General features: G+C 34.1%; 4 protein-coding genes across 7 annotated transcripts; all 4 read right to left on the reverse strand.

Annotated features, from left to right (window-relative positions):
- Positions 1 to 64: 64 nt before the first annotated feature.
- LOC18048304 (protein EMBRYO DEFECTIVE 1674) lies at positions 65 to 1720 on the reverse strand. The gene is made up of 4 exons (XM_006443046.2): positions 1624 to 1720; positions 1429 to 1502; positions 960 to 1104; positions 65 to 858 (listed from the first exon to the last, which is right to left on the reverse strand). The coding sequence occupies exons 1-4, from the start codon at positions 1678 to 1680 to the stop codon at positions 304 to 306; spliced, it is 831 nt and encodes a 276-aa protein (XP_006443109.1). The 5' UTR covers positions 1681 to 1720; the 3' UTR covers positions 65 to 303.
- Positions 1721 to 3192: 1472 nt separating this feature from the next.
- LOC18048305 lies at positions 3193 to 10674 on the reverse strand. Its single transcript, XM_006443047.2, has 4 exons — positions 9595 to 10674; positions 7420 to 7681; positions 4568 to 4745; positions 3193 to 4008 (listed from the first exon to the last, which is right to left on the reverse strand). Exons 1-4 carry the CDS (start codon positions 10574 to 10576, stop codon positions 3430 to 3432), a joined length of 2001 nt encoding a protein of 666 aa, XP_006443110.1. The 5' UTR covers positions 10577 to 10674; the 3' UTR covers positions 3193 to 3429.
- Positions 10675 to 12936: 2262 nt separating this feature from the next.
- Positions 12937 to 17132, reverse strand: LOC18048306 (PTI1-like tyrosine-protein kinase 3). Of its 2 annotated transcripts, none has more exons than XM_006443049.2 (8): positions 17096 to 17132; positions 16329 to 16503; positions 15354 to 15601; positions 15116 to 15242; positions 14733 to 15006; positions 13754 to 13886; positions 13553 to 13639; positions 12937 to 13379 (listed from the first exon to the last, which is right to left on the reverse strand). In XM_006443049.2, the coding sequence occupies exons 2-8, from the start codon at positions 16420 to 16422 to the stop codon at positions 13251 to 13253; spliced, it is 1092 nt and encodes a 363-aa protein (XP_006443112.1). In that variant the 5' UTR covers positions 16423 to 16503; positions 17096 to 17132; the 3' UTR covers positions 12937 to 13250. The 2 variants fall into 2 exon arrangements, with proteins under 2 accessions (XP_006443112.1, XP_006443111.1); XM_006443048.2 differs by lacking the exon at positions 17096 to 17132 and adding an exon at positions 16799 to 16903.
- Positions 17133 to 20567: 3435 nt separating this feature from the next.
- On the reverse strand, positions 20568 to 26651 carry LOC18049707 (2-isopropylmalate synthase 1, chloroplastic). Of its 3 annotated transcripts, XM_006443050.2 has the most exons (12): positions 25948 to 26651; positions 25184 to 25397; positions 25016 to 25096; positions 24021 to 24113; positions 23835 to 23921; positions 23307 to 23407; positions 22505 to 22538; positions 22340 to 22414; positions 22154 to 22237; positions 21648 to 21782; positions 21110 to 21255; positions 20568 to 21004 (listed from the first exon to the last, which is right to left on the reverse strand). In XM_006443050.2, exons 1-12 carry the CDS (start codon positions 26064 to 26066, stop codon positions 20872 to 20874), a joined length of 1302 nt encoding a protein of 433 aa, XP_006443113.1. In that variant the 5' UTR covers positions 26067 to 26651; the 3' UTR covers positions 20568 to 20871. The 3 variants fall into 3 exon arrangements, with proteins under 3 accessions (XP_006443113.1, XP_024043586.1, XP_024043587.1); XM_024187818.1 differs by lacking the exon at positions 22505 to 22538 and having other exon boundaries at positions 22154 to 22239; positions 22341 to 22414; XM_024187819.1 differs by lacking the exon at positions 21648 to 21782.
- Positions 26652 to 27959: the final 1308 nt, after the last annotated feature.

Genomic DNA, 27959 nt, shown 5'->3' on the forward strand with positions numbered 1-27959 from the left:
CCCCCCCTTTTTAATTTTTGCAATATCAAGGTTTAAAAGGGGTTATTAGCCCGCTATTGATCTCATTTGTTTCTGCCCAAATATAGAATTGAATAATAAATCTAATTTACCTTTGTTGATTCACATAAGAATTCAAGAATCAACTATGAAATGCTCCTTTTTCTCTGTTTCATTTTCTTTTTCTTAAAATGCAATGACATGATAATTCAAGTACAACAACACCGATGAGATCATGAGAGAGTTCCATTCCAGCAATCATTCTACATATGAAGCTTCCATTGGTTATGGTTTTAATCAGCTGGATTATTTTGCTTGATTTTTCAACCTAATAGATCTTCTTACTGCCGAGTTACCAGGGCTTTTAGGAAGTTCCTTATCATTGTCAGAAAATGTTGCGGCATGACACCCTTGTGAACCATTTCCGGTGACCATGCCTTCAATCTGGGTTGAAAACTCAGCACTGTCCTTATTCTGCTGGCTTCCAAGAGTCTGCAATTTAGCCATACTTCTTGTAACAACACCTCTACTTGGAGGTCTTTTGACAGCAGCTCTGTACTTCCGGCCAGATGCAGCCTTACTCTGGTGGTTACTTGGAGTTTTATCTCGAACAGAACTGCAACCACATGGTCTCAGTACGTCCAATATTTCACTTTGCAGAGCACCATTGTCAGCATGTCCTCTAGGGGAAATCAAAAGATCACGCAATCTAGTCGCAGGAATGTCATCCAAGGAAACAAGTGGCAGTGAAATGTTTGCAGCTCCGAATGGGGAGCCTCTGTTCGTATATTCCTGACCACAACATTGATCGGCATACTCTTCCCAGTAAAAAGGAAATCCATGCAGGAAACGATTGCAAACCTGTTACATTAAATCTTAGCTATACCCACACCTCTCAATAGGTATCACTTATTCATTTTGCACTACTTTCGTTAGAGAGTGTAGCAAATGGTTAGATGTACCTGCGAAGGGAAGCCATTTTGGTTCGTACGAGACCTATTTATCAAGTTAGAGAGAGTAATAGTGATTCCATCGGCTGTCTCGAGAGTGGTGGTGTTGTGTCTCTTGGCAATAGCTGTAGAACAAAAGGCTCTCACTTCTTGGCTCCTATGAATATATGATAAGTGATATGAAAATACCAGTAAGAAAAAAACATATTACAAATTTCAAGTACTAATTGAATTTGAGAACTAGCAGCAACTGATGCAGCAAAGGAATCTGTAAGTAAATAAGCAATCAGATTCAGCAATAAGAACAAAGTAAACATATATAGGCTAATTAATTTTTACTAACTAGAATAATGATGATGCAAGGATCCAAAGTAGTATATAATATTAAATTAAATATTAATTAATTAATCCAAAGATCCAACAGCTATAATAATCTAAACATTGAAAAAAAAAGAAAAAAAAAGAGAGAAAAAATTGTTACTCTCTAGAAGCAATCCCACCAACAGCTAAACCTTTGCCCTCTGCCCTAACCAGCCACCAATCGTGCAGAGTAACCTGTACAAACAAACCAACAAATAAATAATTGTAGTCTATGCAATATTCTTTTCATTAAAAAAAAAAACATTTTTGAAGAAAATAGAGTGATTTGAGTTAAGAGTTAGATTAAGAGTTATACAGATTTGAATGAATGAGAAGAGAGTTTGGTGAATCGAGGGGTTTTGGTCGGATCCATTTTTCAGATCGAAAAAAGAAAACGAGAGATTTTCAACCCCTTTGCCTTTCTCCCTGACTCTGAGCGGGAAACATCCCTGTTTTATAAAGAGCGGCTGCGACTGTTGCTTTTGCTCGTTTCTGAGCATGACACGTGTCCTCGTTTTATACTTGGATAAACAACATACCAAGCGCCCACTCTTTCCACGTCTTAACTTTTTTAATTAGGAAATTACCATTGCACCACTATTTTTTTACCTTATTATCACCTAACCACCACAAAATTTTAATATATTCTTTACACCATTTTTCTTTTTAAATTTATATTAATTAATCACTTTTACACTAACACCGTTAAATAATTTAAAAAAAATGATAATTTTACCCCTAAATAAATTAAAAGATTATTTTATCTTATAAAAGTTTGAAAAATAAAAAAAAATTATAATTATAAAAATACCCCTAAATTTTAAAAATTAAATCCAAAATAGAAGTGCTCAATTGATTTTTATTAAATTTAGATTTTACAAAATTTTAATAATTATTTTTATTAAAAATTTATAATTTTCAAAATTATAATAAAAAATAACTGAATTTATTTTTTAAAAAATTATAACTTTGCAAAATTTTATTAAAATAACTGAATTTATTTATTAAAAAATAAATCCCAAAATTTTAATAATTTAGGGGATTTTTATTAAATCCCAAAATTTAGTAATTATTTTTATAATTATAATTTTTTATTTTCAAAGCTTTTATAAGATAAAATGATCTTTTTAATTTATTTAGGGGTAAAATTATCATTTCGTTTAAATTATTTAACGGTGTTAGTGCAAAAGTGGCTAATTGATACAAATTTCAAAAGAAAGTTGATGCAAAAAACATGTTAAAATTTTGTAGTGGTTTGATGAATATAAGACAAAAAAAATGTGGTGCAATGATAATGTCCCTTTTTAATTTCATTCAATTCCATAGTAGCTTTAAACATAAGAATTTACCACATTACCAATTCCAATCTTGTCTCGTATATGCAAATGGAATGAAAAAACATCTCACTCCCGTCCCTTTATATATATTTTTTAGAACAAAAATACGTCCCGATCCCGTCCCAAAAGAGATGAGATCCTGCAGAATCCCATCTCAATTGAAAAAATTCTCATTTTTAGTCAGCAATGAGACGAGATAGGACAAAATTTGTCAATCCCACTCTTATCCCATATATGCAAGTGGGATAAAAAAACATCTCACTCCCGTCTCTAAATTTTTTTATGGGATAAAAAAATGACCCAATCCCATCCCAAATGGGAAAGAATCCTCCATCGGGAAAAATTGCAATCCTTAGATATGAGATTAAGAAGTACTTTGTTGCCGAATTATGCAACTAACAAAGAAGTTAATAGAACTTGAAATTATAAGAATTAGCCTCTAATGTTAAAAATAAAACCTGCAGTTCAGATCGATATATTCTATTTTCCAAAATGAGAAACCTGAAAATCTGAAATTTTAAGTCCAGCGAGAGACGAATCTCGGGAAATTTTATTTCAATGACATTTGATAGTAAGAGTTAGTATGTGAATGGATTATACAAAAAGAAATTTAGATTTAAAACAAAAATGAAATGACACAACACATGAACAGACGTGAATTCTAAGTTGACAGATATATCATGTTACCTATCATTTTCGATCAAACTAACATAAAAACAACAAAAGTCCAGACATCACGAAAGTCAACAACCAAAAAAACCCAATTTCCTTTTCAAGTAGGATGCTTAGCCTTCCAACTGTCCGAAATACCTGCCAGAAATTGTGGCCAAAATATTAAGCATTACGACCTCATCATCAAGTTCAGACTTCCCAGCTCGCAGACCAGCACATTTCCGAAGCAGACTCCGAAGAGCAGCACCAGTGTCAGCATCTAGTGGAGTATCAACCGCTGCACATAAAGCAAATAGCCACAAACAATCATTTCTGGACAAATTGCTTGAGGCCTCCACCAAGTTTATGCGTTTCCTCAATGTTGACACTCGAGCTACAGAATCCATCCTCAGAATGGCAGATAATGTTGGGTAGTTGCCAGAATCATCCCTCGAAGAAGATTTAGGATTCCGATGGGATGGAGAGCTTTGATCGTCCGTAATATTTGATGTAGCTGGCTGGTTGATGGAGCTTTTGAGGCTGAAACCATCAAGTGGCTGCTCAGAGCTGACTTCAAAGATAGTCAGATCATTAAATTTGTCAATAATGATATCTTCACAGGAATGATGAGAGTGGTTCTTCTTCTGAACAGTGAGTGTTGGTTGCAGTTTGCCAGCAGATGGAGCACTCATATTGTCAAGACCCGACAGAACCTGAGATCAAGAGCAAAAATGACAAAAACAAAGTCAATTCTATTGAATGTGAACCAAGAACATGCAGGAGAAATCAAATTCTGCGAGTGATATCTATGAAAGTTCACAACATCCACTAGATTAGACAGCTTCAGCTTCTTCTATATCTGGTAAATTTTTCTCTCTGAGGAAAAACCAACAATAAGATGGTTTGGTTCAATTGGTTTGGTTCAATTATGCAAAAACCAACCAGACCTTTGCCAATTTCCACAAACAGCATTTTCCAGCAGAGAATTACATATCATCACTTGCATGAGAAAGAAAAGGGGAGGAATTAGCATGTAGTCAACGTCACATTTAATTAGTTCTACATTTCTCAAACAAATGATCTTTATCTAATACTAGCTTTTTGTATAAATCATTTCAACCTGAATCATGATGAAACAACAAAGAACCAAAAAGATTCAATTACTGAGTGTGAAGAAGATTCATGCCAGCAGAGTGCTGTCAATTTCTAATCTTGTTGTGCCAATCATTTAAAACAAGCAGAACATTAGATCTACGTAAACGAGAAACGTACCAATCGTAGCTTTGAAAAATCAGCAAGAAATTGATCCTCCCACTGTTTCAGTGGTAGCAAACTTTCTGGACAGGGGGCAATGTCTGGAATCTGGGGCATGTAAACAGTCTGTTCTTTTATTAATTTTTGTCCTTTGCTTTTTGCCACCTTCACTTTGGGAATGCGAGCAGCTTCCCATCTGAGCATAAGAAAGAAGTTGTTTAATTTGATCCAATGATTATAGTTTTGTGTTCAATTGAATAAAATATATATAGATGCAGAAAGGCTAAAAAATTGCAATACCATATTCATCGTCTTTGATGAAGAAAGCCTAAAGACAGAAGAACTATGCCTGTACACTTGTTCTGATCCTTAAAATGCACTAAAAAGCTTTTAATATGATTTTAAAGGTGTGTTTAGGAGGAATATAGTTTGTCAAAATGATTTATTAGTTCCAGGGATGATTAAATATGTGGCAATATCAGCAAATTCAGCTACTGGTTTAATTCAAAGCCGTGGCATGCAAAAAGCGTCTATTTGGCTATATGTTTTTTTCTCTTTTATTTGCATTTAATGCTTCCCTTTTGTTTATATCATAGCAAAGACAACCACCATTGCAATGACACAGATGATCCTAATATAAGAAAAAAATACCAGGTCAATACATGATCTTCTGATTCTGAAACTGACAAATAAGACCTAAGGTATGGCTGCCCGTGTGTTCAAATAATCACTGACTACTTTTATTTAATTTATTTAAGATCTTTAGTATGAGCATGCATGTATGTATACAAATGAGATAATTGCAAATTGCTCTCGGGCTGTTAGGATGTCAATCCATCTCGAAGTTTCTCCAAAGCTTTGGATGGCTCACATGTTGACTGCTAAAGATTGAAAAAAAAAATAACTAAAATAAAAAAGGAAGCACTTTTAAGATGCAACTATACATGGGAATACTAGGAACATTAATTTGGAACCACACGTGGCAGTTAAGTATGGCAAACAACGGAAAAACCAGCCCTTGAAGATAATCACCTATTAGTAGCTAAATCTTCTACCACGATCATAGCATTATACAAAGTGATGGTCATCTGCTTTAACAATCTAAGCTCAAGTTGTTCCTCCGAATAGTGTCAGCTATAAATCAACTGACTCCCAAAAAAAGTCCTATCAACACTTTGGCTTTTAAAAAAATCAATAACCTAACGAATGGTCCATTCAGGTGGTCTACTTCAGAAAAGCAAAAGTGTTTCCACCATTTTCCAATATTTGCATTTTCTGTTTGAGTTGGTGAATGAGCCAATAGCTTCCATCCATTACAGGTTCAACTATTCCATCGTCTATAAAGAAGATAATGTTCTATGATTGAAAAGAGTACAAAAGGCCTGTGATTTGATTCCTGAGAAATTAATCAGATGACGTCATCAACTTGAAGTTTGATATTTGTTTTCATTTGGTTGCCAGAAGGAAATGGATGTTTAACTCCTGATCTTTATTAGCAGAGTTCTACCATCAAGATGGCCTTTACTTGAAAAATACTCTGGGAACTGTCCAGAAGTGCATCTTTTTCTCTGCCATTTCTACCAAGGATTATGACATACATACAGCATCAAAGGCATCAACTTAGACAGCAAGTCAAAAGATTATGGTAATAAAAAGAAGCATCTACAGAGCATATGTCTTCCCCAATAAACTTATGTGTTCAATCCTTCCAACAAATTGCAAAAGAATTCCCAAAGGGTAAGATAATATTAAAAAGGGGATGACGTATAATAAAGTTTGGCAATTGATGCCCTTCAAACATTATTTGAAGTCTTCCAAGAGGTTGAACAACATCTACCAGTTTCCATATTTACTTACCAAAATAAGCCTATGAATATACCCATATGGAAGCTGCCTAGACAAAATCTATTATCTCTAGATTCCTTGCATTCCCAGGAATGCAGAAACATAATACACAACTACAAGAGAATATGACTGATTGTCCAGGAACATGAGATAAAGTGAATGAATCATGCAAAATCCCATCATGTCTATCAGACAACCAATTTTCCATAAAGCAGACAAAGAGTGAATTGATAATCTGCATCCCTTTCAAAGAATAAATTCAAATTGAATACAGACATAAAATCTCCGATGATGCAAGGACATCATGCAAAGGAGAACATCTCAAATAATAATTGTCTTCTGCCACAAATAGCTTGAGCTCCTGGACGACCTGCCAGATTAGCTTACTCCCTTTGGAGAAGTGTTTTATTCTTTTTTCACTTTGATTTAAATACCGCAATTCAAAATGTAAGGAATTAAACAACCAAAGACATTCCGTTTTTATGCTATCTCCTCTCATTCCATCTCACAAATAATTTGATGAGTTGTGAAAACATGACAATTTTATTTGCCTCATCCATGACATCAGAAGCTGTTGCTACAGTTACACAGAACCAAATCGGTTTGAGGTCCAAAGTTCTTGCAAAATTGCAATAACAAAAAACTTAAAAGTAATTCTATTGGCCGAAGGAGATCCCTGCTTTCCTTCAGAACCAGATGGAAAATGTAACTTATATGTCGTTTAATTTTTTTTTTCTTTTGTGTGCGTGTGTGCGTGTATGAGATGCAGCTTGCATGCAGCTGTGATGTCTAAGACAACAAGCCTCAACACCTATGATGGAACATGTAACTAGTAAACCCATGAAACTTTAAAGGGGCATGCTAAATCACAAGAATTATAAGTGATCGATAGCTATCAGAGGCTAACTCTTTGAAAATGGGAAAAAATGATAATAAAAAAACCAAACATGCTTGAACCTGATGATATGGAGGAAAAAAAAAACATCTTTATCATCACCGTGGGAAACAAATTAAGTATCAATTACCTGACACGCCGAAGATATTCTAATCCATCTTCTGGAGGCCCAGAGTCAAAATTAGGCTCTCCCTCAACCAAAAAGGCAGGCCTCTGAATACTGGCATAATCTTCATCACTGTCATAATCTTCGCTCCACTCTCCTTCTAGAACCAAGCAGGCTTCACCATCTGTATTGTGGCTACAAGCAGATTCAGTGGTATTCATATTTTCTGCCTCATAGTCCCCTGCGTATTCTGTTTCAATTTCCATGTTCTCAGAATACTCTTTCCCTGAAAGTAATTGCAAATTTAGAAGCACTAACAAAAATCTAAAATCGAAGGACGTTCAAGCCACAGAAAGACATCAAAGCTAGGAACAGTGCCAGGCAAAAGCAACTCTTTTTATTCATGAAAGTCATATTCAAAGATGAATCTCATTCGAGAGTATCATCACTTTATGAGTTTCAATTACAAATGAATGTGCAATACCAACATCCACACAACCAATGCATATTCACCAACAAAAAGTATATCCAAACGAAATCAAGGCAAGACTCCCATATACAAAAGCAGTATACAAACTGCAACAATGTGCGTATGTACACAGATCAAGAGACACATGTTGAAAAGAACTTTTGCAGATTGACTTAGGCTAATCCTCAATGCACATAGATATTGAAATGGTTCCTTCTTGCCCTTGCAGCACCCACACCTGTGACAACAGAAAATGAAACCATCAAATTGACAATGACGGGCAAAAATCCAAGCTGAAACAAGGGATGCAGGGAAGTATACAAAATGTCTATGGGCTCCAACTTCATCAGAGAGAGAGACAGAGAGAAGAGACAGAGATACAGAGAGACACAGAGGGAAAAAAAACACTTTAAATAAAATAAATTTTCTACAAACACTACAACTCAAAAGCTAAAAGGGTAAACTAGTGGGAAAAGGCCAAATCAAAGAAAACACAAATGTTCAATCAGATCTTCGCCCAACCCACAAAAATTAAAGATAAATTTTACAAACTAAGAAAGAAAAGAAAGAATAATTTCAATATATAAAGAATATAATAAATGTTTCAATAACAACCAGCTCAAGTATCTTCCAGAAAATGTCAAAGGTTGATAATTTTAAATTAAACGAAAGCAATCCAAATATTTATAAAATTGCACTTCAATTCAAGATTGAAAGGAACAAAAGTTTCAGAATCTAAAAATTATATCTCCATGTGAAAGACAACATAACAAATGCTAGAGGTGTATATTTAGAAAATAATAATAATAATAGTCTGTAAATTCTAAGCAATTAAATTTCTGGTTTGGTCTTCTGGTTCCTTCCATATTCAAGCAATCACATTGGCTAAGAATAAGAAGAGAAATTTTTAGCAATAAAAACACGGAAGAGACAAGAAAGATGAAGGATTCAACCAAATAGATCTAATTGCAGATTTTCAAAGTGAAAGCAACATTTTTCAATTATACTGAGAACACAGCCATAAACATACAAACAAAGCAAAAGTATATTTGTTTTATATATATATATATATGTATGTATGTATATGTATATGCATATGTACTCTTTGATGAATCAGTCACCCAAGCCTAACCTTTGGCATGGTAAACAAAGAAGCAGCTATCTGTTCATCAAATTTAAGAAATTTCTAGAAGGTCAATCTAACAACTCGACAGAATGAGGAAGCGAATTGACCACAACTATCTGGTCACTTCTCATGCCAGCTTCTCAATGAATCAAGCAAAATTGCCAGAAAGAAATGCTCGGGGCTACATGATTAAATTTATTACAAGCTACTCCTTATTATTAAATTTATTAGTTTTGTATAAGCTGTTTCCTCCACAAGAACTATAATACAAACAAGACTAGCCCATATCCTCTTTTGGATAGTAACCCATTTGATTAAACTTCAGATATTGGTCAAAACTGAATCAAATTTTGGCAGAAGTAACTATTATACAATTAATAATGAAAAACAAAAAGTTCAAAAATTGATTAACAATTCTAATGCCACCACCAGAAATAAACTACATTACAGCATCAGCCAGTTCAACTAAGTAAGTATTCTAAGTCATCATCATAATTTACTTTCACATACATATCACCATGCCAAAGATGCTTTCATGTACTAATATAATAAAGAAACCCAAATTACATATTTAAAGGACAAGTTGGTATACAATTATACTCACCAAGAATCCCAGGAGCCGCTGACTCGCTCAAAAAGCACGTTCGAGTAACAGAACTCTTGAGGGTCGGCTTCTGATGCTTCGAGCTAGCCAAATGATCATATTCATTCATCACTGCAGGCCCAAGTCCAGTGTATACATCCCTCCACAATTTCCGTTGTTGTACAACGTTGAAAAACTTCAGAGCCTCCATCTCCTCCCTCGAGTACATAATTTCCGCCTCTTTCCTATTGTTTAGGCCACTTTCTTTTTCATCTTGCACAAGCCTAGCACTCACTGAAACCATTTTTGTGTCTTTCCCCTTCCTTCTCGATCTTTTAGCCTTCTTTCCATCCACTTGCTGTTTCTTCTCGTTCCTCTGCAACATCTTAGCAGTACCCGCTATTATTCCCCTGTCCTTCAAACAGCCATTTCCAATTCTTGGTACCCGAACAGATTCAATCAGGGCCGTATCATCAATCACTTGAATCTTTACAGGACGTCCAACATCCCCGTCCAATACTTTGATACCATCAACAGTCTCGCCATCATTCAGCACGTTATCCACATGGGTCTTGTTTCCTTCAAAGACTGCTCCAAGTTCATTCAACTGAGCCAATAAACGATTTTTTTCAGCCTCCAAGTGAGTCTCACACTCAGTAGCCAAGCTTTCTTTGCTATCACCTTCAACAATGGATTCTTGAATTCCAGAGGAACCCACCTCAGCTTTCACGCAATCTTTCTCTTGCACCTTTTCTTGATTCTGAGCGAAGCCCAGTTCTCCGTTTCTTTCAGGCAAGCTTTCGCTGATATCCAAATGATCTTCATCAAAAGAAGAAGAAGAAGAAGACTTCACCTTCTTGGAGAAACCGAGTTGGGTTTCTTCTGTGTGTTGTTGAATTGGACTTGAGGAATCTTCTTTCGAGTCTTGGGAGGGAGTTTCCGTGACTCTTCGTTTGAAGCCGGCGCATGCATCAGAGTCTTTAACATCATCAGCCATTTCCATTGTTCACTTGAGAATTAGAAGCAAGAAAGCAATCAACTTTAAGAACTGAGAGAGAGAGAGCAGAGCACGAAACAAAACAAAAACCCTTGAACAAGAGTTTTTACACCAACAGTGTGAGAACTGGCAAAGCGAGGCAATTGTGCCTATTTTTATTAGTTCTGTGATGGGCTGGGCTTGTGGTCATTATAATAGATAACCCAAAAATAAGCCAGAGCCTAGCCCACCAGCATGAATGTGCTATTATTTTGAATTTTTTATAGAGTTAGACTATTGGCACCCCTCTCATCTCCTCATAAAACCCTCTTTTTAGTTATATTCATTTTATTTTTAAAAAATGTCCATTTTTTTAGATACATTTTTCTAAATTCTCACTTTTCATTTAATTTGTTTTATTTTTAAAACTCAAAGTATTATTGTACTATTTTTTAATTATTTTCAATTTTAGTATTACTCTACACACAAATTAAAAAGTTATATAGATGATAAATTTTTTAGTGTTAATCATTGGCTGAAATAACACATATTTCAAATTATAATTTCAAAGTAATTTTAAGTATAAAAATATTTAATCAATAAGAATCAAAAGAGAACAATAGATTATTCAACAAGATTTCTGGAACTCTAGCCCCTTTTCTTAATGATTTCGTGAGAACTGAAAATCTCTACGATTCCAAGGAACCGTGGCAGATTGGAGGTAGTTTGGAGAACTCGATTTTAGAAGATGGTGAAAATCTTTACTTTTTCACTCGCTTGAAGAAGAAGAGTGTTAACAGTTCCAGGATTGATCGCAGAGTCGGTACTGGTACGTGGCAAGGAGAAGATGCTGGCAAGGCGGTTGTGTCCCGCAACTCTAGAAAGAAAATTGGTTCCAAGAAAAGGTTTCGATATGAGAAGGACAAGTCTCCATACAATGGTTGATAGATTATGTATGAATACTCTATGAATCATTCACTGTTGCCACAAAACCTCGATCCAGTGACCTTGTTCTTTGTCGAATTAGAAAGAATGGTGAGCCAGCGGCAGCCGAGCATAAAAATTCAAGGAAAAAGAGAAAGTCGGGCATAAATTGTGTACCATTTATTTTAGTTAGATAGGAAGTAACATATAGATTTTTTTTTTTGTTTAAAAAGGATTGATTATAAATTAAGTAATTTGTTGGAAAAAATTCTATATGTGTTTAATTTTCAATTGTCCTTAATTGTAATTTTATTTAAAGTTGAGTTTTATAAGAATAATGTAGGGGTGCCAATAGCTCCACTCATTTTGATAACTTTGTCTTCGCAAAACATACTGACTTTATTTAGTATAAGTTCAAGACCCATTAAGGCCCAAACCATATTTCACTCGTAATCAAGCCACACTTCTGTTAAGTTATTAACATGTGTGTAAATGTATATATATGAAAAACGATTATATCCCCAATTTTCGAAAGCGATTTGGTGTTTGTAAATAAACGGTTGGGTTACACAGGTTATGTTCTTTTTTCTCCTGAAAAGGAAAAATTACAAAGCTGTGTTATTATATGGGTTGCACGAGAAATATATCAAGTCTCTCTTACCATATCATAGTTGAAACCTAATTTAAAAATATTTAGAATTTTCAACAGAGAAAATTTACTTCTACAATGTGCGTGAAAAAACTTAAACCCTTGTTTATTAAATTTTATCATTGTATCAGCACAGTAGTAAAGTATAATTTAAAAATAACTTTAAGAGATCTTTTGAGGTAGAGAGTTCGATTGTGAGAATTCATTTTCTTTTAATTTCTATGTTGACGTGGTTTCATTTTGCATTTAAATGATGGACTAATACACCTATTTGTACTGCATAATATTAAAACAATAGATTAATATAATGGATGAACTGAAACCTTTCAGCAAGGTTAGGGAATATTTTAACATTTATAAATGAAAAGGGCATAGTCACTTAACCCTTGATTCAGTTTTTAGTTGGACATTTATGACCAAAATAATTTTACCAACATTTAACACAAAGGTAAACTTTAAGTTGACAAAATTTTGTTTAAAAAAAATAATTTCACATAAAAAATTAGTTTCACAATAAAGAAAATATTAATGAATGGGGTCTTAAATTAAAGAAATTAATAACTATTAGATAGGAACAGGAACGTATTCAAAACTTGGTAACTGCCTTAGATGCCTGTGAGATTTGTATTATGGTCCTTGTAATTCATCTAAGCCTGTCAATGATTAACTTCAAAGTCTACTGCATTAAAAATGCAATATTGACCCATCTATTATCATGACATCAATCTTAAGCCATTCAGTTTTGATAAACAATAAGTTTCTTTAAAAAATAATAAAATCAAATCAAATAAACAATATAAGTTGAGTCCAGAGAGAAAAGAAATCAAACAAATACTCAGAACAAATATATCCACCACACAACCCAATCCAATTGTTAACTTAAAAACCCAAGGCCGACAGTACCATGGTGTCATACCAGTTGCAGACATTTTAAGTATCGACGACACTTCGGTACAAATCCAATCCTAAAAATCTGCTCTCTTATACGAAATCAAATCTCATATACGAAAAATTAAAAAAATATATATATATAAAAGTGATTTGCAGAAATATGGAGGCATATGAAACAAACTGTAACCAAGCTGCAAGAAACTTCAAGCTAGCAGCGGAACTAAATTCTTTTGCCTTTTAAGTCTCTGAAACTGGGGCTGCTGGAGGGGGAGATTTCAGAAGAGGTTGAAGAGCCTTGACAACAATGCTCATATTTGGCCGGAATTCCGCTTCATACTGCACACATAATGCTGCTACTGCAGCCAACTGCATCACCAAGAAAAATAACAAGACGACATTGTTAGTGCTAGCACTACCAGAAAGTGAGGGAAACTGTCTTTCTTTACTTCTTTGGGAGATTTAATGCCATCACGAGTATTTGAACCATAAATGAGCACGTGGTGTGTCTCCAGATTTTTGTGCATATGAGAAATTAATACCTTAGCAACTCCTTTGGGTGGATATTCACCCTTAAGCTTTGGGTCTACACATTGCTTAACTTTGTCTTCACTCAATCTTGGAGTAGCCTGTTGAAAATTAAGTTTGTCAGCCTAAATCAAATATGGAAATGGAAGGAGACACTCCAGATAAAGATACAAAAAAGGTTTCAACGATGTGAAAAAGTACACAGATGGACTGACCCAGGTAACAAGACTCTGTTGTCCACGAGGCATGGTGTGATCAACAGGTTTCCTCCCAGTAAGGAGCTCTAGAAGGACAACCCCAAAGCTATACACGTCACTTTTCTGGGTCAATTGTCCCGTCATTGCATATCTGCAAATCAGTTTTGCATGCAACAAATTAGTTGTAATCATCCACGACAAATATTTATCTACACAAAACAAGATTGTCAATGATAATGTAAAAAAAAAAAAAATACAATAATCATAGCACTGACATTGCCATAAAATCTTGTCAATATAGGACAAGCCAGCCAGAATGGCCCACATAATTTGCAACCTCGCTTTCTACATCTCCAAGCACTATTAGCTTTTACCATAAAAACAAGTGGCAATTATCTATCAAAGCAACTAACAAATATGGGTAGATCTGCAATGCATTTGTATCTAGATAATCTAAGTCAAGAGGAGACCAGTAGAGAGAATAAATATTAAAAGAATGAAAATGCTTCATGGTGAAGGCAGAGATCATAGAGAACAGCAAAGCCAAGCCCCTCAAATTCCAAATATAAGAGTCTTCTCAGCTTCTTCCATATTTTCATGTCACCTTTTAATTAAAGTTTTCATTTCCTCATTCATTGTATTTTTGTAACAAGAAACTGTTTTTTTCTTTCAGATGATATAACAAATCTCAGAAACATCAATATATTTTATTTCTTTATAAACCATCTCTGACAGAGCAGTCCAGTTCAACAGAACATTATCCATTCTTAAAATTCACTGTTTTACATTTACTTAGTGTCATTCTGGATAGGATAAAAGTCAAAGTCACAAGTTTGGGATCAATCAGGGTCATATCGTATATAGAAATTTGTCAGCAGTAATTGCATTATCTTTGACAGTTAGAAGCACTGAACCAAACCAATCATCAAACAAGGAAATAATGAATCAAGAACAGAGAAAACGAATAAATAGGACAGAAGATTTTCAGAAGCATTACTCTGGAGCGTGATAACCAAAGGTTCCCAAAACTCGAGTAGAATGAAGGCGAGCTGCCATATCAGGGGCCTGATTTGAAAGGTTAAAATCTGCAATCTTTGCTTTGAAATCTTCGAAGAGAAGGACATTGCTAGATCTGATATCTCTGTGTATTATTGAAGGTTGAACCTTCTCATGCAAGTACTCCAAACCCCTTGCTGCATCAACTGCGATTCTAACCCGTGTCATCCAGTCAAGCACTGGACCTGGTTGTGCTCCCTGAACTCCTTTTCTGCCTGTAATTACATGTACAATCCAAATCAGCTCATCCTATCTTCTAATCAAGGCAATCTTAGCAAGTGAATCAATAATGCAGGTTAAGATTAAGCAAGATGCACAATGTACCATGCAATATGTCATGAAGAGATCCCATTGTAGCAAATTCATAAGCAAGAACACGGAGATTTCCTTCAACACAATAACCGAGCAACTCGACAAGATTTTCATGCTTCAATCTTGAAACAACTGAAACCTGATACAAAATAGCGGGACAAAAACATATGCATTGAAAACGTAAATTCAGCTATCAAAAACAACAAAGTAATAATAAACACAATATGCTTCTATGAAGTTTCAGATATACCTGAGTCAAAAATTCAACATTTGACTCGGGCTCAGAGGAAACATCAAGCTTCTTAACAGCCACTGCTTTGCCATTTTCTAAGTTTGCATAATACACCCTTCCATACGATCCCTCACCAATCAATGCCTTTGATCCAAAATTGTCCGTCTTTTCTTTTAGCTCATCCAAAGGCAATGCAGGCACTTCAATAGGTGGTGCTGCCTTCTGCACTTCAGGTTTCACCGGAGCTGGGACCTTTTTGTGGTGCCCTAAAATGTGGAAAAATGATTGAGATAGGACAAGCATATAGAAACAACTGAACCTAGTTACAGATGTATGCCTTTATTCATAAATAAGAAATCTATTCATATCCTTTTAACCATATGAAATTATGCCAATAGCTACTTTTGAAGGCCTTATGTGAAAATAAACTTAATTACAACAGCAAATATGTACTTGGAGTCACAATGAAACTAGTTGCTGCTAATCAAATGATATATCAATTTTCTGCAAAAAAAGAATAGAATATCTACGCAATAAGCTCTCACAAAACAATTTTGAATTTCAGTTTGAGTGCAGCCACAAATGAGGAAAAGTAAAAGGTATTAATTGCTGAATCCTTGACATCGGTACCCATCTGATCATCAAAACAGCTATCATAACCAGCTGTTTCTCATCTCTAGCAATTGTCCAACATAATATTAAAAATCAAGTGCTAAAATTATCAAGAATTTCCTATCATAAATATGAAATATGAATTTTAATTATCTTATTAAGCTGTAAAATGCGAGATCAAAGCCATGTCCAAATCGTTCTATCAAAACATAAAACAGCTAAAAGTTTGGAATCATTACAAATTATTAAATGTACCCAAATATAATTGCAAGACCAATTAAAAGCGATGCTATAAACAAGGAATTCAGAGTATTACATCTATTCAAAAGCTGCTTCACTGTTCAAGAATAAATCGAGACAACGAGAGCCAAAGAAACATACCATCTGGATAATTCTTTGGGCTTTTCAGGCGCTCATTTTCATGAGATGGATAAGACTCCTCTACTTGACAAGTACAACAGAGCCAGCGACGCATCTTTACTCTCTTCTTCAAATAGAGATCGTCTTCAGGACCTTTATCCAATCGTACAAAGTAACCTGGAGAAGGTGCATGTGCCTGCACACGTTACACACGAAATTCCGCACCACAGCCAGGCAATTAAACAAATTAATCATAAGCCAACATTCAAAATGAGAAAAAGATTTGACAGCAAAATGATGTATAACCATACAGCGTTAATTTGACATTCAAATTTGCTGCAAAAGGGTATTTCATTTCAGAAAATTGGGGAAAAATAAAAAGCCGACTAAGTTCTAAATATACCACTCACGACCCATCAATAAAATCATTCAAAACGACAAGTTTAACAATCAATTAACGAAAAAAAAAAGAAAGACAATAAAATTCATACCCCTAAAGCGCGCGGATGATAATCATAGTCCATGAAAAAACAGGAAAGAAAATTAGAGAGATCAAAAACAGAACCGACCCCAAAACAAGGGAAAAAAGAAAAAAAAAATCAAAGCAATGGGGTCAATCAAAAAACAAAGTAAAGAGGAAAAAAGGGTTAAAAAAGAAAGAGGAAAAGGGGAATTAAGAAAAACGAAAACTAATTATAACAAAGACAGATAAGCAAAACGAAGTGCAGCCAAGGATTTTAAGCGAAATCAAAGGATCAGATAAACGGAAAAAAAAAAAAACCAATTACCTGATTACTCTCTCTCTCTTTCTTTCTCTCTTTGCCAAATAAGAATTTACCCCTTTTTTAAAATTTATTCAAAAAAAAAAACTTTAGGGTTTGTGCGGGGGTTTGTTTGTGGGTTTGTTTTTGATTGGTTGATTTATATTGATTTTTTTTTTTTTTAAAAAATGATAGACAGGTGGGCGTTTTTGCTTTTATTTGCTTTGCTTTTGAGAAATAGAAATGAAAATTTTCGGAAGATCAATATCATATGACAGAGAAGCAAACCCGAATGCAACAACGCGGCTTCCTTTTTATTCTTTCTTTTGCTTCTTTAATTAATTAATTATTTATTATTTATTCATAATTATTTATTTATTTAATAAAAAATAAAGACAATTTCTTTAGCTTTCGGAAAAGATGGGCCGGTGACCTGCTCTGCTGTTACTCAAGAGCCAAGGATTTCTTTTCGGGGATAATAACATTTGGATCCTTATCTTTAAACCAAATTACGGGTATATCATTAGTTTGCAATTCTAGCGGTATTATACATTGGATTCGATCATATCAATGTTTTTTTTGTCAATTGTTAGGTCTGTTGGTTGGTTTTGAAGTTTTGTAACTCTCATGTTTATTAACAAAATTTTAACAAACTATTTGCTTCACTTTCAATTTCATTACTTGATTTGTTTATAATTCCAAAAATTTTAGTTCAACCTCTCATGTTGCGAAAAACTGTGTTACAAAGTACATAATTACTTTCTTGTACAATTAATTAATAATCACAACAATCTCAAACCGATCTTAACAAATAATTCGGAGCATCTAACAAAAAGATTAGGGAAATAAGTAATTATATAATTAAAAAAGGTGTAATGAATAATTGTGAAGTGTTCCGTCATATAATGTCAGTAAGTTAGTTCGTAATAAAGTTTTTTTTTTAAAAAATGATTCAATAATTTCTCGAGTAATTTTTTGAAATAATCTAAAAGATTAGTCCAAATTTTGAATATAATAAATTTATTATAAAAAAATATTATAGCATTGGGCTTATTGTTTTTGCTATTAATGTTGAAAAATATAAAAATGAGTATTAGATTACATGTAACTCATAAGTTAAATGTAAAATTTCTAGATCTAAAGTCTATGCATTCGTGGTCTAAAAAGTTAAAGGTTATAGATTGATACTTGCAGCAAATTTATTAATGTACCAGTTAGAAAGACTAGCTATGATGGTGGATGATACTTCAAAAGAGGCAACCGATATGAATCTCAATCAAATATATGGACTTTGTTTAGCAGCCTGTTTTGTTGATATTTCAAGTGCACAAGTTTCTCTCCCTATACTTTACTATATTTTACCAGTCTTCTTAATTGTTTATTGTAATTGATCACTATAATTTGATAGATGTCTTATGGACTCTTTGTTTAACCTCTGCTATTTGAGTTATAATGAAATATTATTTTATTTGTCAAAAAGAAAAAAAAAAAAAAGTACCTAAACATTATCATTTTGCAACCATGCCTCAAAAGGAAATTGCAATTATGGATGGACATAAATGGATATTGTTCCAAGTACATGTTAACATCTTCAAGATTTGCCAAGGCTAGTGATAAGTAGCACTTGCTTCTATGCCAAGTCAATTTGATTAAAGCTCATATTAAATTTATAGAAATTGCCATATTTCACCATGATTAGCATAACAAGCATGTTTCTTAACGGAAAAAGGATGAATGACTATACTATATATGTGTAAATAACAATTTTGAGAAAGATTTCAAAACAAGCATGGGTGATAGTTGCCTTGAAGTAGGAAAAAGAAAATTAAAATAGAGTTTAAAAAATTTAAGTAGTACTCAAAATTTTGCATTTTGGGAGGACTCTCTTTGAAATGTGCTCTATTAAAATTTTTGCAAATGCTATAAATTTGGAAAAAAAAATTATTATATCTTATTATTATTGAAACAAGAATAAAAGTTTTAGTAATAAGAATGGTAAAATGAAATGAACTGCTAACAGTGGACTTCGAATATTAAAATTATAATGTCAGATTTAATAAATTACATGGCAATATAAAAAAAAAAATTAGAAGACCTAAGTGTCATTCTCCATTTCTCCCTAATCTCTGTGTAGTTTATATTTGACTTTCTTTGTTCCAAAGAGTTTAAACATATGATTTTTAATTAATGCATACCTTTTATATTATGAACTCAAATGAGAAGTAAACATCAAGTGATATATTACTCTATTGCTAAGATGATGTAATCTTGTTTAGTTTATATAATAAACTAAGATGTGCTATACTAGAAAATTTTACTAAATTACAAAAACAGCTTAAGAGGATTTTACCTCACAGCCGTGTGTTTTAATAAAATATTATTTAAAATTTATATTTATTAAACAACGTTAATTTTTAATTTGTAATAACAGCTATATTTTAAAAATTATAGTAAGCAAAGTTTTAGGAGTCATTTCAATGGACTATAGTAATCATGTTATTATGATTAATCCATCAGGTTTAGCTATTAATGCTATGTTTGGGTTAAACCCTGGTAAAAGTTGCAAGTTAATGTTGGGCCTCTGATTCTTAGAAAGTATGTGGGAGTTGTTGGCAACAACATGATGTAGGTTGAGAAGACTTGTTTCTTGTTTTTGATTTGGTGTTTTTTTTTTTTTAATGTATTTGTTTGTCTTCTCCAATGAGGCAAAGACATCTTAGGTCTTAGTTGGTTTCTCCTTTCATTTTGTATGGGAATTTTCACATTTGTTAATCATTTTAAGAAGACATGGTTGTGTTTTCAACTTTTTATGGTTTATTCTAAGAGTAAGACCACTAATGATTGGTTCAATTCCTTGTCAAATGAGAATTGACATAAACTTTATTTATTAACACTTTGCCCTTCATCTACTTTCTTCCATTGGTATTATATAGACTCTTATAAGAGAATAAGCCATCTTTAAACTTTGATGTGATCTAAGTACCTTACCCTTAAATAATAACTTACAGATTATAGGGCAAATTTTCCTTTTATCCTCTTAACTAAAACGACCATTTTTAATTTATTTCCTAAAAGCGTGAAAATTTTAACACTAGTAATTGATGCAATACATACGAACTTAAAAATTAAAAACATCATATAAATGTAAAATTAAAAAAATATATGCGTGAGTGTATAAATAGATAATATAAAATTTATGGGGTCATATTGTTTGTCATGTGAGCATCAACTTTGGAAGTATGATGCTATTATATAAAGTCTTTCTTATAAAAAAAGGGGACAAAAAAGGAAAAAAAAACAATTACAATCCTTAAAGAAAACCGCAGGATCCCATCATAACTTTGTTGTTAAGCTAAGCGTGATGGATGACACTTTGGGAAGTGCTCACGTGTGCCAATGAATTTCAATTGTCTAATAGGTAAAGTATCTTCCAATATTTGATGACTAATGAACAATCAAGCACTGCAGCAAACAGAGTAAAAGACCATGGAGGAAAAAATAAAAAAATAAAAAGCTGTCGCCAATTGATATCACTTCATGAACCAAACAGATCCTCTTTAATCTAAATGAAAGTGCAAATGCTTTAGAGTTCTTTACATATGGTAAAGACTGATAATAAACTACAGCCAAATATCCCATGACATTCATGTTCAAGCTGATGGACAGTTGCACATTGATATCTTTGTACATGGAACCCACTGGGGGATTTGATCCACACTTCTGCACAATCACAAGAAAGCATAAGAAGCCAGGGTTCTGTTCGATTACATGATCCATTGCAATATAAAATTTTCCACATCTCCTCAAGCAGACACTGAAGTTCTCTCTACAGAATCCTTTGCTGGCAACTGGTCTTTGAAACCTAACATCTTGTTAAGAGCCCCAATGTAAGCCTTAACACTAGAAACAACGATATCCATTCCTGCCCCGGTTCCACTGGGATCAGAAAATGTAGAAGTTCAGTGATGTGAACCAGGAGGTTGTAGAACAAAGTATGCCATTGTCAACTGAACAAAAGCAAACATTATGAACATGCCATACCTAAATGTTCGCTGAACTGTTTCACCGGTAGAAGCATGAGTTGATAGTTGACTTTTCTCCCCACGAATTAGAACACGGGTGGTTGCTATTGCATCAATGCCTGCTGTAACTGCATTCATGGAGTACTCGAGAAGAGTTGCTGGTTCCTGGTTACAAAGGGGAGTAGACTCAATTACAACACCAATCATACTAAACGGTAAAAACCTCAGGCATTTGATACAACAATGTTATGCAACAAAATCAAAAAACGAATTCACATCCCAATAACAGAAAAAAGAACTAAGCATCAAAACCTATTACCATCAACTGTATTAAATATAACGAGGACCAAGCTAAAAGATAACATAGAAAAAACACAAACTCCAATTCACTAAAGGGGAAAACACGCTGCATTGGAGTTTGTGTGTTTCTTGTCTTTTGGTCTGGTCCTCATTTTATTAAAATGAGGGATTCCCTCATTGAAAGGTTGTTCCATATATATTTTCTACAGGACAAAACTAAACCAAGAAGACTAAATTACTCATGAACTGCAGCAAACCTTCACAATGAGATCAACAGCCTTGTAAGCTGAATCAACGGGCCCAGTTCCGGTAGAACAAGCAACATGTTCTTCCCCATTTGCATCCATGAGCTTAACAGTAGCCGTGGAAAGACCCAGAGTTCCACAAGTAACCTGGTTTTTTTTGGTGTAGAAAAAGAATTCTTTCTGTCATTCATTTAACTACATTCAAGTAATATATGGGTTAATCTAGAAAACACACCATGAAATAAATGGGATGGAAAAGAAAGAAAAGAGCGGAAAGCATTCAAACAAATTTAGTTAAAGAATATACACACAAATCACGCACTCTTGCATTCTTATTGTTTCATTTTATTCACTTATTTTCTTCAATCCTTAGGCATTTTGCATTTTCCTTCAATTGCCATAATCTCTTAACTTAGTCGATCAATATCAGGACAATCCAGTGAACAATCTTGCACAATAGAATCAAGTCAAACCATGTAAGGAACCAAAAAATACAATAAAGTAAAATCTAAATTTACCTGCATATCAAGAAGCTTCCAAACCACTTCTGGCTGAAAAACTTCATCTGATACCAGTGCTATTAGGTCAGCATCAGTAACTCTCTGGACACCAGCAAATAAATTCAGAATATGCAGAGACACCATTTAAAAAACAAAAAAAATGTAAAAACAAAATTAAAGACGTATCATAAGTTCTTCAATCACCTTTTTTTGTTCAGCCACTGCTTTGAAATGCCAGAATATAGTCCCAAGCTGCTCGTCATTAAGCTCGTAACCAAGCTGGAAAAATCAGGAATATGGCAATGTTATGTCAGAACCACAAAGAGGAGTCTGATATCATCAATCTATAAATATAACATACTGGCATACCTCTTTCAATCGATCCTTCAAAGCGTGCCGTCCACTTTACCCCAAAATAGGAGGGGGGGGGGGGGGGTTAGGTGATGCAAACAAAAAGCAAAATAAAAAATAAAAAGAGGAAGAAGAAGCAAACAGAGCTGGATTTATATGCTATAAAATACACCTCTTTCAATCGCTTCAAATCAGAAGAATTCTTCTGCCTTATTGAAATATCTATAAAATACACCAGGCAATCACCATTGTTTAAGGCTACACAACTTGGTGTTATATTAATGCATTTTTGAACAGTTGATATAATAGTTGACATGTACCTTCCTTATTTTGCATGCAAAATGTAGTCTCGTTTTTGATAGAACCATCCAACAATTTAAAGACTGTCTTAATTTGTGTACAAGAAACAATGCAACAAAATTTTGCAACTTGCAACTAGTTTACAGTATCTAAAACGAGAACTAAAATTTTGGTGTCAATATATTGATTCCTGTATACTTTTGGTGCTTCCACTGAGGTGTGAGCTTTCCTATTTCTTAGAGAATGTGTTAGTTAATGATTCAATTTCCTTCCCATAAGACTATATTTGATCTTTGCCTCTTCCTACACAATGCATTGCAGCCATGAAAATTGTCATTCTAAACTCAGCCAACACTTTATCTGCTTAATGGCACATAATAATGTAGATAGTTATTCTTACAGTTGCATGCCATCATAATCAGCAAAATGTATTTAACTTCCAATGAATTGGAAGATAGATGGCAAAGGAAAACAAAAGGAAACAGAAAATGAATAATAAATAAAGAGATAAACGACATACCTAAGTTTTCCAAGGACAATACCAGCTTCACTGGATCGTTCAAGCCCTATATCTTCAGGGGATATAATTTCATATGTACCTTTGTGTTTCAGCATTCCATCCTACAGAGTGCAGAAAAGGAAGTGATTTTCAGAGATCTTATTTAAACCAAGTAAAAAATATAGCAGGGTATCAATTCAAGATGGTACAGACCATTGCACCAGGCACAAGTAATTGCTGCGATAACAGCACATTAATCTAGCTTAAATATTCCGGAGACCAAAAAGAAGTCTATGACATTGGTTTCAACAGTTGCTGAGCAAAAATGAGCTAAATTTCAACCATAAGAAAAACAAATAATATCCTAAAACACGATGTATGGTGCCAACTGATGATCAGTTATACCGCAGTAAATTCAGCCAAAAATAGATTGGTACTGAATATACACAATCTGGGCATCATGTATATGGAATAGAAACTATGGTTGGATACACAATAAGTTAATATGTACAGTGAATCCCATCACATTGAGAGTTCTATGGCACAAACCTGATGGATACCACTTTCATGAGCAAAAGCGTTAGCACCAACAATAGCCTTGTGTGGCTGAACATGCAAGCCAGTGTATTCTTCTACCTAAATTATCAAGAGACTAAGTAAGAAATACCATCTCAAATACATTTGTATTCCCAAGAGAAATCAGTTTTAGTAGTAAATTTTCCCTTAAAACAATACCATCTTGCTCGCCATAACAATGTGTCTGGTATTGATGCCAGTGTACAGACCTCCTAATATATGCTCCCCACGACATTTAAAGGCCATGACAACCTACATAATAGATACTAAAATAGGTGAATAAAAAAATATAACTGAAAATCCAACATTGAAAAGAGCAATCAAATAAGATATAGGACGTAAAAAACAATCTGCTGCAAACAACCCTTTCTTTTATTTTTCCCCCTTTTTCTTTTTCTTTTCCTTTAGGGATATGAAAATCTTCAGCCACTATTAGAGTAAGCATAATTTGGGTGGCAGAATATTATACTTAACTAAGATATTTACTAAGAAACAAAATAAATAGCATTTGGGGATGTTTCATACCCTTATGATTATTGTTAAAGAAAACAATAACCATTATTTGTCTGTGGCTTCTCTCCCTCTCCATTGATGATTTTCATTGGATATCCATGGATTAATGAACATGAAATTCAAGGAAACAAAGTTTTTAACAGATTAAACTGACAGGAAGTGAGGTGTACCCTAATGGTTTTTGGACATTACTGATCAAGCACAGGTGTTCTAGGCACAGGCAGACAAGTCTACTTACAGTTTAGAAATTGCTTACTTTCACAAACCATAGTCGGTCTTATTTTGGTCCTTTTCAAGATATGTACAAATATGTCCATAAAAAAATTCAGTTAACTTATTTAATAGGCCATGCTTCTATAAATTCCTACATCAGAAATCAAAGTAATCCTCATCTAAAGCAAGTGATGGGTTTCTACAACCATTTGGCTGGATGAGCCAAAGGATATTAAAATAACTCTCGTCCCCTTACATACAAAATAATCTATAAATTTAACCCAATTTTACGATTTTTTATGCTTTAATGAGATAAAAAAATATTCGCTAATCGTCTTGCTGTTTAAAACAATGCAGAAAAAAATAACCATCTCCAGGCAACAAATTTAAGAAATTCTCATGTTTTGAGTACAAAGTACAATGGTCACCTCCTCTAATGAAGCATTTCCAGCCCTCTCACCAATGCCATTGATTGTTACTTCCACTTGTCTAGCACCTGCGCACGCCCCCTGAACTTAAAAGAGCTAGAATAAGAGTGCAACTCAGTTATGGTGACCTAGGAACTGAATAGAGGTAAAAAAACAGAAATGACATACAGCAATAGTGTTGGCAGTAGAAAGTCCAAGATCATTCTGGCAGTGGGTTGAAATAACAACATTTTCGATTCCAGGTGTATTTGCTTTTATGTCTGCAATCAGTTTTCCAAATTCAGTAGGCATGGTTATACCAACAGTATCAGGTATGTTGAGTGTCGTTGCCCCGACCTTGATAACTTCACCCAAGATCTCATACAGAAATTTCCTGTCTGATCTATTAGAAGGGAAAAATCAAGAAACAATTAGGTTAAAAAAACCAACACACCTCATTAAGCACTTCCTAAGTAACTTTTAGCTTTAGTTGATAGCCAATTGAATAATGATGTTATCTTATCATCATATTTCAGGAAGAAAAATAATCTAAAACCCTTCTTCTGCATGCAAAAAAGAAAATTGACTGACAATTACAATGTCTTTAAATCTTAGCTACCGACTATCTTTATCTGGACAAATAAGGGCATGCATTGAAGAGCAACAAAATGAAGCAACAAAAAAGAATCATAATCTTCCTCCACAGTACATGGTATAAAATAGACAATCTCAATATAACCATAGGCTATAAGCTTAGCTATGCATGATCTTTTTCTCGACAATTAAATCTCAACCAACTACTGTAAATGCATCAGCACCCAATCCAAATTCATATCCTATTGGTTATAAGCTTAGCTCATGTTAACACTTGAAAATTCAATTTGCCCATCAAACTGATATTGAAACGTAATTTAAAAACATAATCGACGCAAATTAACATTATAAAACCAAACCTGCCAGCATCCTCAGGACTAAACTCAACATCATCACAGCCCAAGCTGCGAGCAAATTTAACCATACTCCTAGCAATTTCAACAACTTGCTGTTTAGTCTTCCTCAGCTTATGCTCCATATGAATCCCACTCGTGGCGATAAACGTATGAATCCTCGGCCTCTTAGCATACTTTACGGCCTCCCAAGCCGTCTTAATATCCCTCTCATTACACCTCGACAGCCCACAAATCACGGGCACATACCCACTCTCAGCATCGACAGCATTGCCCACCTCTTTGGCTATCGTCCTCACCGCCTCGAAGTCTTCCTTGGACGCCGCTGGGAACCCGGCTTCGATGATGTCGACTCCAAGTTTGGCCAGCTGACGCGCGATGTCGAGCTTCTCCTTAGAGGTGAGGGTGGCGCCGGGGGACTGCTCGCCGTCGCGGAGAGTGGTGTCGAACACGCGCACGTAGTTCGGGTCGGGGATTCGGTTCGGGATGTATTCGGGGCGGGAAGCGGTGATGCGGGGATAGAGAGAGGGAGGAGGCTTTTGGAGGGAACATGAGATGGTAGTTTTGAAGAACGGTTTTGAGTTGTTGCAATGGAAGAAGAGTTGGGATGCGTTTACCTTTGTTTTTGGAGGCGAGAGGATGAAAGTGGGGTTTTAGTAGGGTTTTTGAGGTTTTGGTTGAGTAGTAGACGAGACCATGAAAATGGTCGGGTTTTGAGTGGAGGCGGCTGCTGCTGCTTGCTGTTTTGAAAACAGATCTCATAGCACTAAGCTGTGACCTTTTTTTTTTTTAAAACAAATTTTATTTCATGCTTATCAAGTGTATTTTTTAAAAGGCTACCCTCAGGTTTGGGGTAACTGCTATTACATGGTGAAAGAAACGTGTATTAGTGTATACCATCCTACAAAATTTTAACGTACGACATATATTAAAATCGAGGAATAAAAGTGTTTTTTTAATAATTTAATTATGAAAATCTAAATAAAAAATATCAATGGTAAACTCATTATTTGAGTTTTTTTTTTTTTAAATCTTATGGGATTCAATTTCTGCAAATATAGAAGTCTTGATTTTTCGTTTAGAGGACTATAGTAATTTCTCATAGTCAGCCGAAGAATAGGTGAACCTGGGGGTCTTCAGTAATAAACAAAACCTTCACCATATTATTGAAATTATTCCAAACCCTAGGGGAAGTCTCTAAAAATTACCCTGCTTCTTATTAAACTTGCTTACGCAACTGCAGGTCTAGCGCTTACTCAGTCAACGACGTGAAGTCAAATGTCGGATGTATTATTTTGGGAGCCATCCTAGGCGTACAGTGCCGTTGACATACAACCAGCTGAACAGTGAAAAGGCAACTTGGACTAACAGTATTCTACCGGTTGTAAATATTTTTTACATTTATTTAATTGACATTGTATGAGAAAAAATATTAGGAATAGAGAAAATTACAAATAATTATCAGAAAAATAGTGGAATGCTGTAAAATGTTTGAAAATTTTAATTTCAAAAAAATAACGAATTGTAAAAAACCCTATGAAATAATTGTATTCCAGACAATTTGATTAAATATCAATATATAGAGTAATTGTTCCAAATTTATTTCCTATGTTTCTTAATTTGGTTATACTTTCTCAATTACCAAGTCATATATTTTAACTTATTATTCCACTAGTTTTATGTTTATAAATTTTGAATTTGGTAACACTTTCTTCATTATTGGTTCTAATGCTTCAACTAATTTTTTTAACTAGTTTTGTGTTACATATTCTAATTAACAAGGCCAAATTCTAATGAAACGAGTTAGATTCCAAGTTTATATTATAGGCTATTATAATTGATTAAACCGGTTACTACATTTCGTTAAACTTTATCATTTTATGGTTCTATACTTTCATCTAATACATTCATCAGATTTATGTTGAGTATTCCAATTAAATATGTGACATTTCACCACTATAGGTTAATACCAAATATGCTATCAAGTATTTTTCTTTTTATTCGATTTCTTCCTATAT

The sequence above is a fragment of the Citrus clementina genome, unplaced genomic scaffold (assembly GCF_000493195.1).
Source record: "Citrus clementina cultivar Clemenules unplaced genomic scaffold, Citrus_clementina_v1.0 scaffold_3, whole genome shotgun sequence".
In the NCBI taxonomy this organism is placed as follows: Eukaryota; Viridiplantae; Streptophyta; class Magnoliopsida; order Sapindales; family Rutaceae; genus Citrus; species Citrus x clementina.

What these genes read in the sequence shown, in the direction of transcription:
- LOC18048304 (XM_006443046.2), bottom strand. Translation starts at nt 1,680, where the DNA reads ATGGATCCGACCAAAACCCCTCGATTCACCAAACTCTCTTCTCATTCA. An exon ending in CTTCTCATTCATTCAAATCT is followed by an intron (nt 1,503 to 1,623) that starts GTATAACTCTTA and finishes TTGTTTGTACAG; the next exon opens with GTTACTCTGCACGATTGGTG. An exon ending in AAAATGGCTTCCCTTCGCAG is followed by an intron (nt 859 to 959) that starts GTACATCTAACC and finishes TTAATGTAACAG; the next exon opens with GTTTGCAATCGTTTCCTGCA.
- LOC18048305 (XM_006443047.2), bottom strand. Translation starts at nt 10,576, where the DNA reads ATGGAAATGGCTGATGATGTTAAAGACTCTGATGCATGCGCCGGCTTC. An exon ending in AGCGGCTCCTGGGATTCTTG is followed by an intron (nt 7,682 to 9,594) that starts GTGAGTATAATT and finishes AATTACTTTCAG; the next exon opens with GGAAAGAGTATTCTGAGAAC. An exon ending in GAATATCTTCGGCGTGTCAG is followed by an intron (nt 4,746 to 7,419) that starts GTAATTGATACT and finishes TCTTATGCTCAG; the next exon opens with ATGGGAAGCTGCTCGCATTC.
- LOC18048306 (XM_006443048.2), bottom strand. Translation starts at nt 16,831, where the DNA reads ATGGACTATGATTATCATCCGCGCGCTTTAGGG. An exon ending in TCTTCATGACATATTGCATG is followed by an intron (nt 15,007 to 15,115) that starts GTACATTGTGCA and finishes ATGTAATTACAG; the next exon opens with GCAGAAAAGGAGTTCAGGGA. An exon ending in CACCCAAAGGAGTTGCTAAG is followed by an intron (nt 13,380 to 13,552) that starts GTATTAATTTCT and finishes TTGGTGATGCAG; the next exon opens with TTGGCTGCAGTAGCAGCATT.
- LOC18049707 (XM_006443050.2), bottom strand. Translation starts at nt 26,066, where the DNA reads ATGGAGCATAAGCTGAGGAAGACTAAACAGCAAGTTGTTGAAATTGCT. An exon ending in ATGAAAGTGGTATCCATCAG is followed by an intron (nt 23,408 to 23,834) that starts GTTTGTGCCATA and finishes TGCACTCTGTAG; the next exon opens with GATGGAATGCTGAAACACAA. An exon ending in TGAAGGATCGATTGAAAGAG is followed by an intron (nt 22,415 to 22,504) that starts GTATGCCAGTAT and finishes TGATTTTTCCAG; the next exon opens with CTTGGTTACGAGCTTAATGA.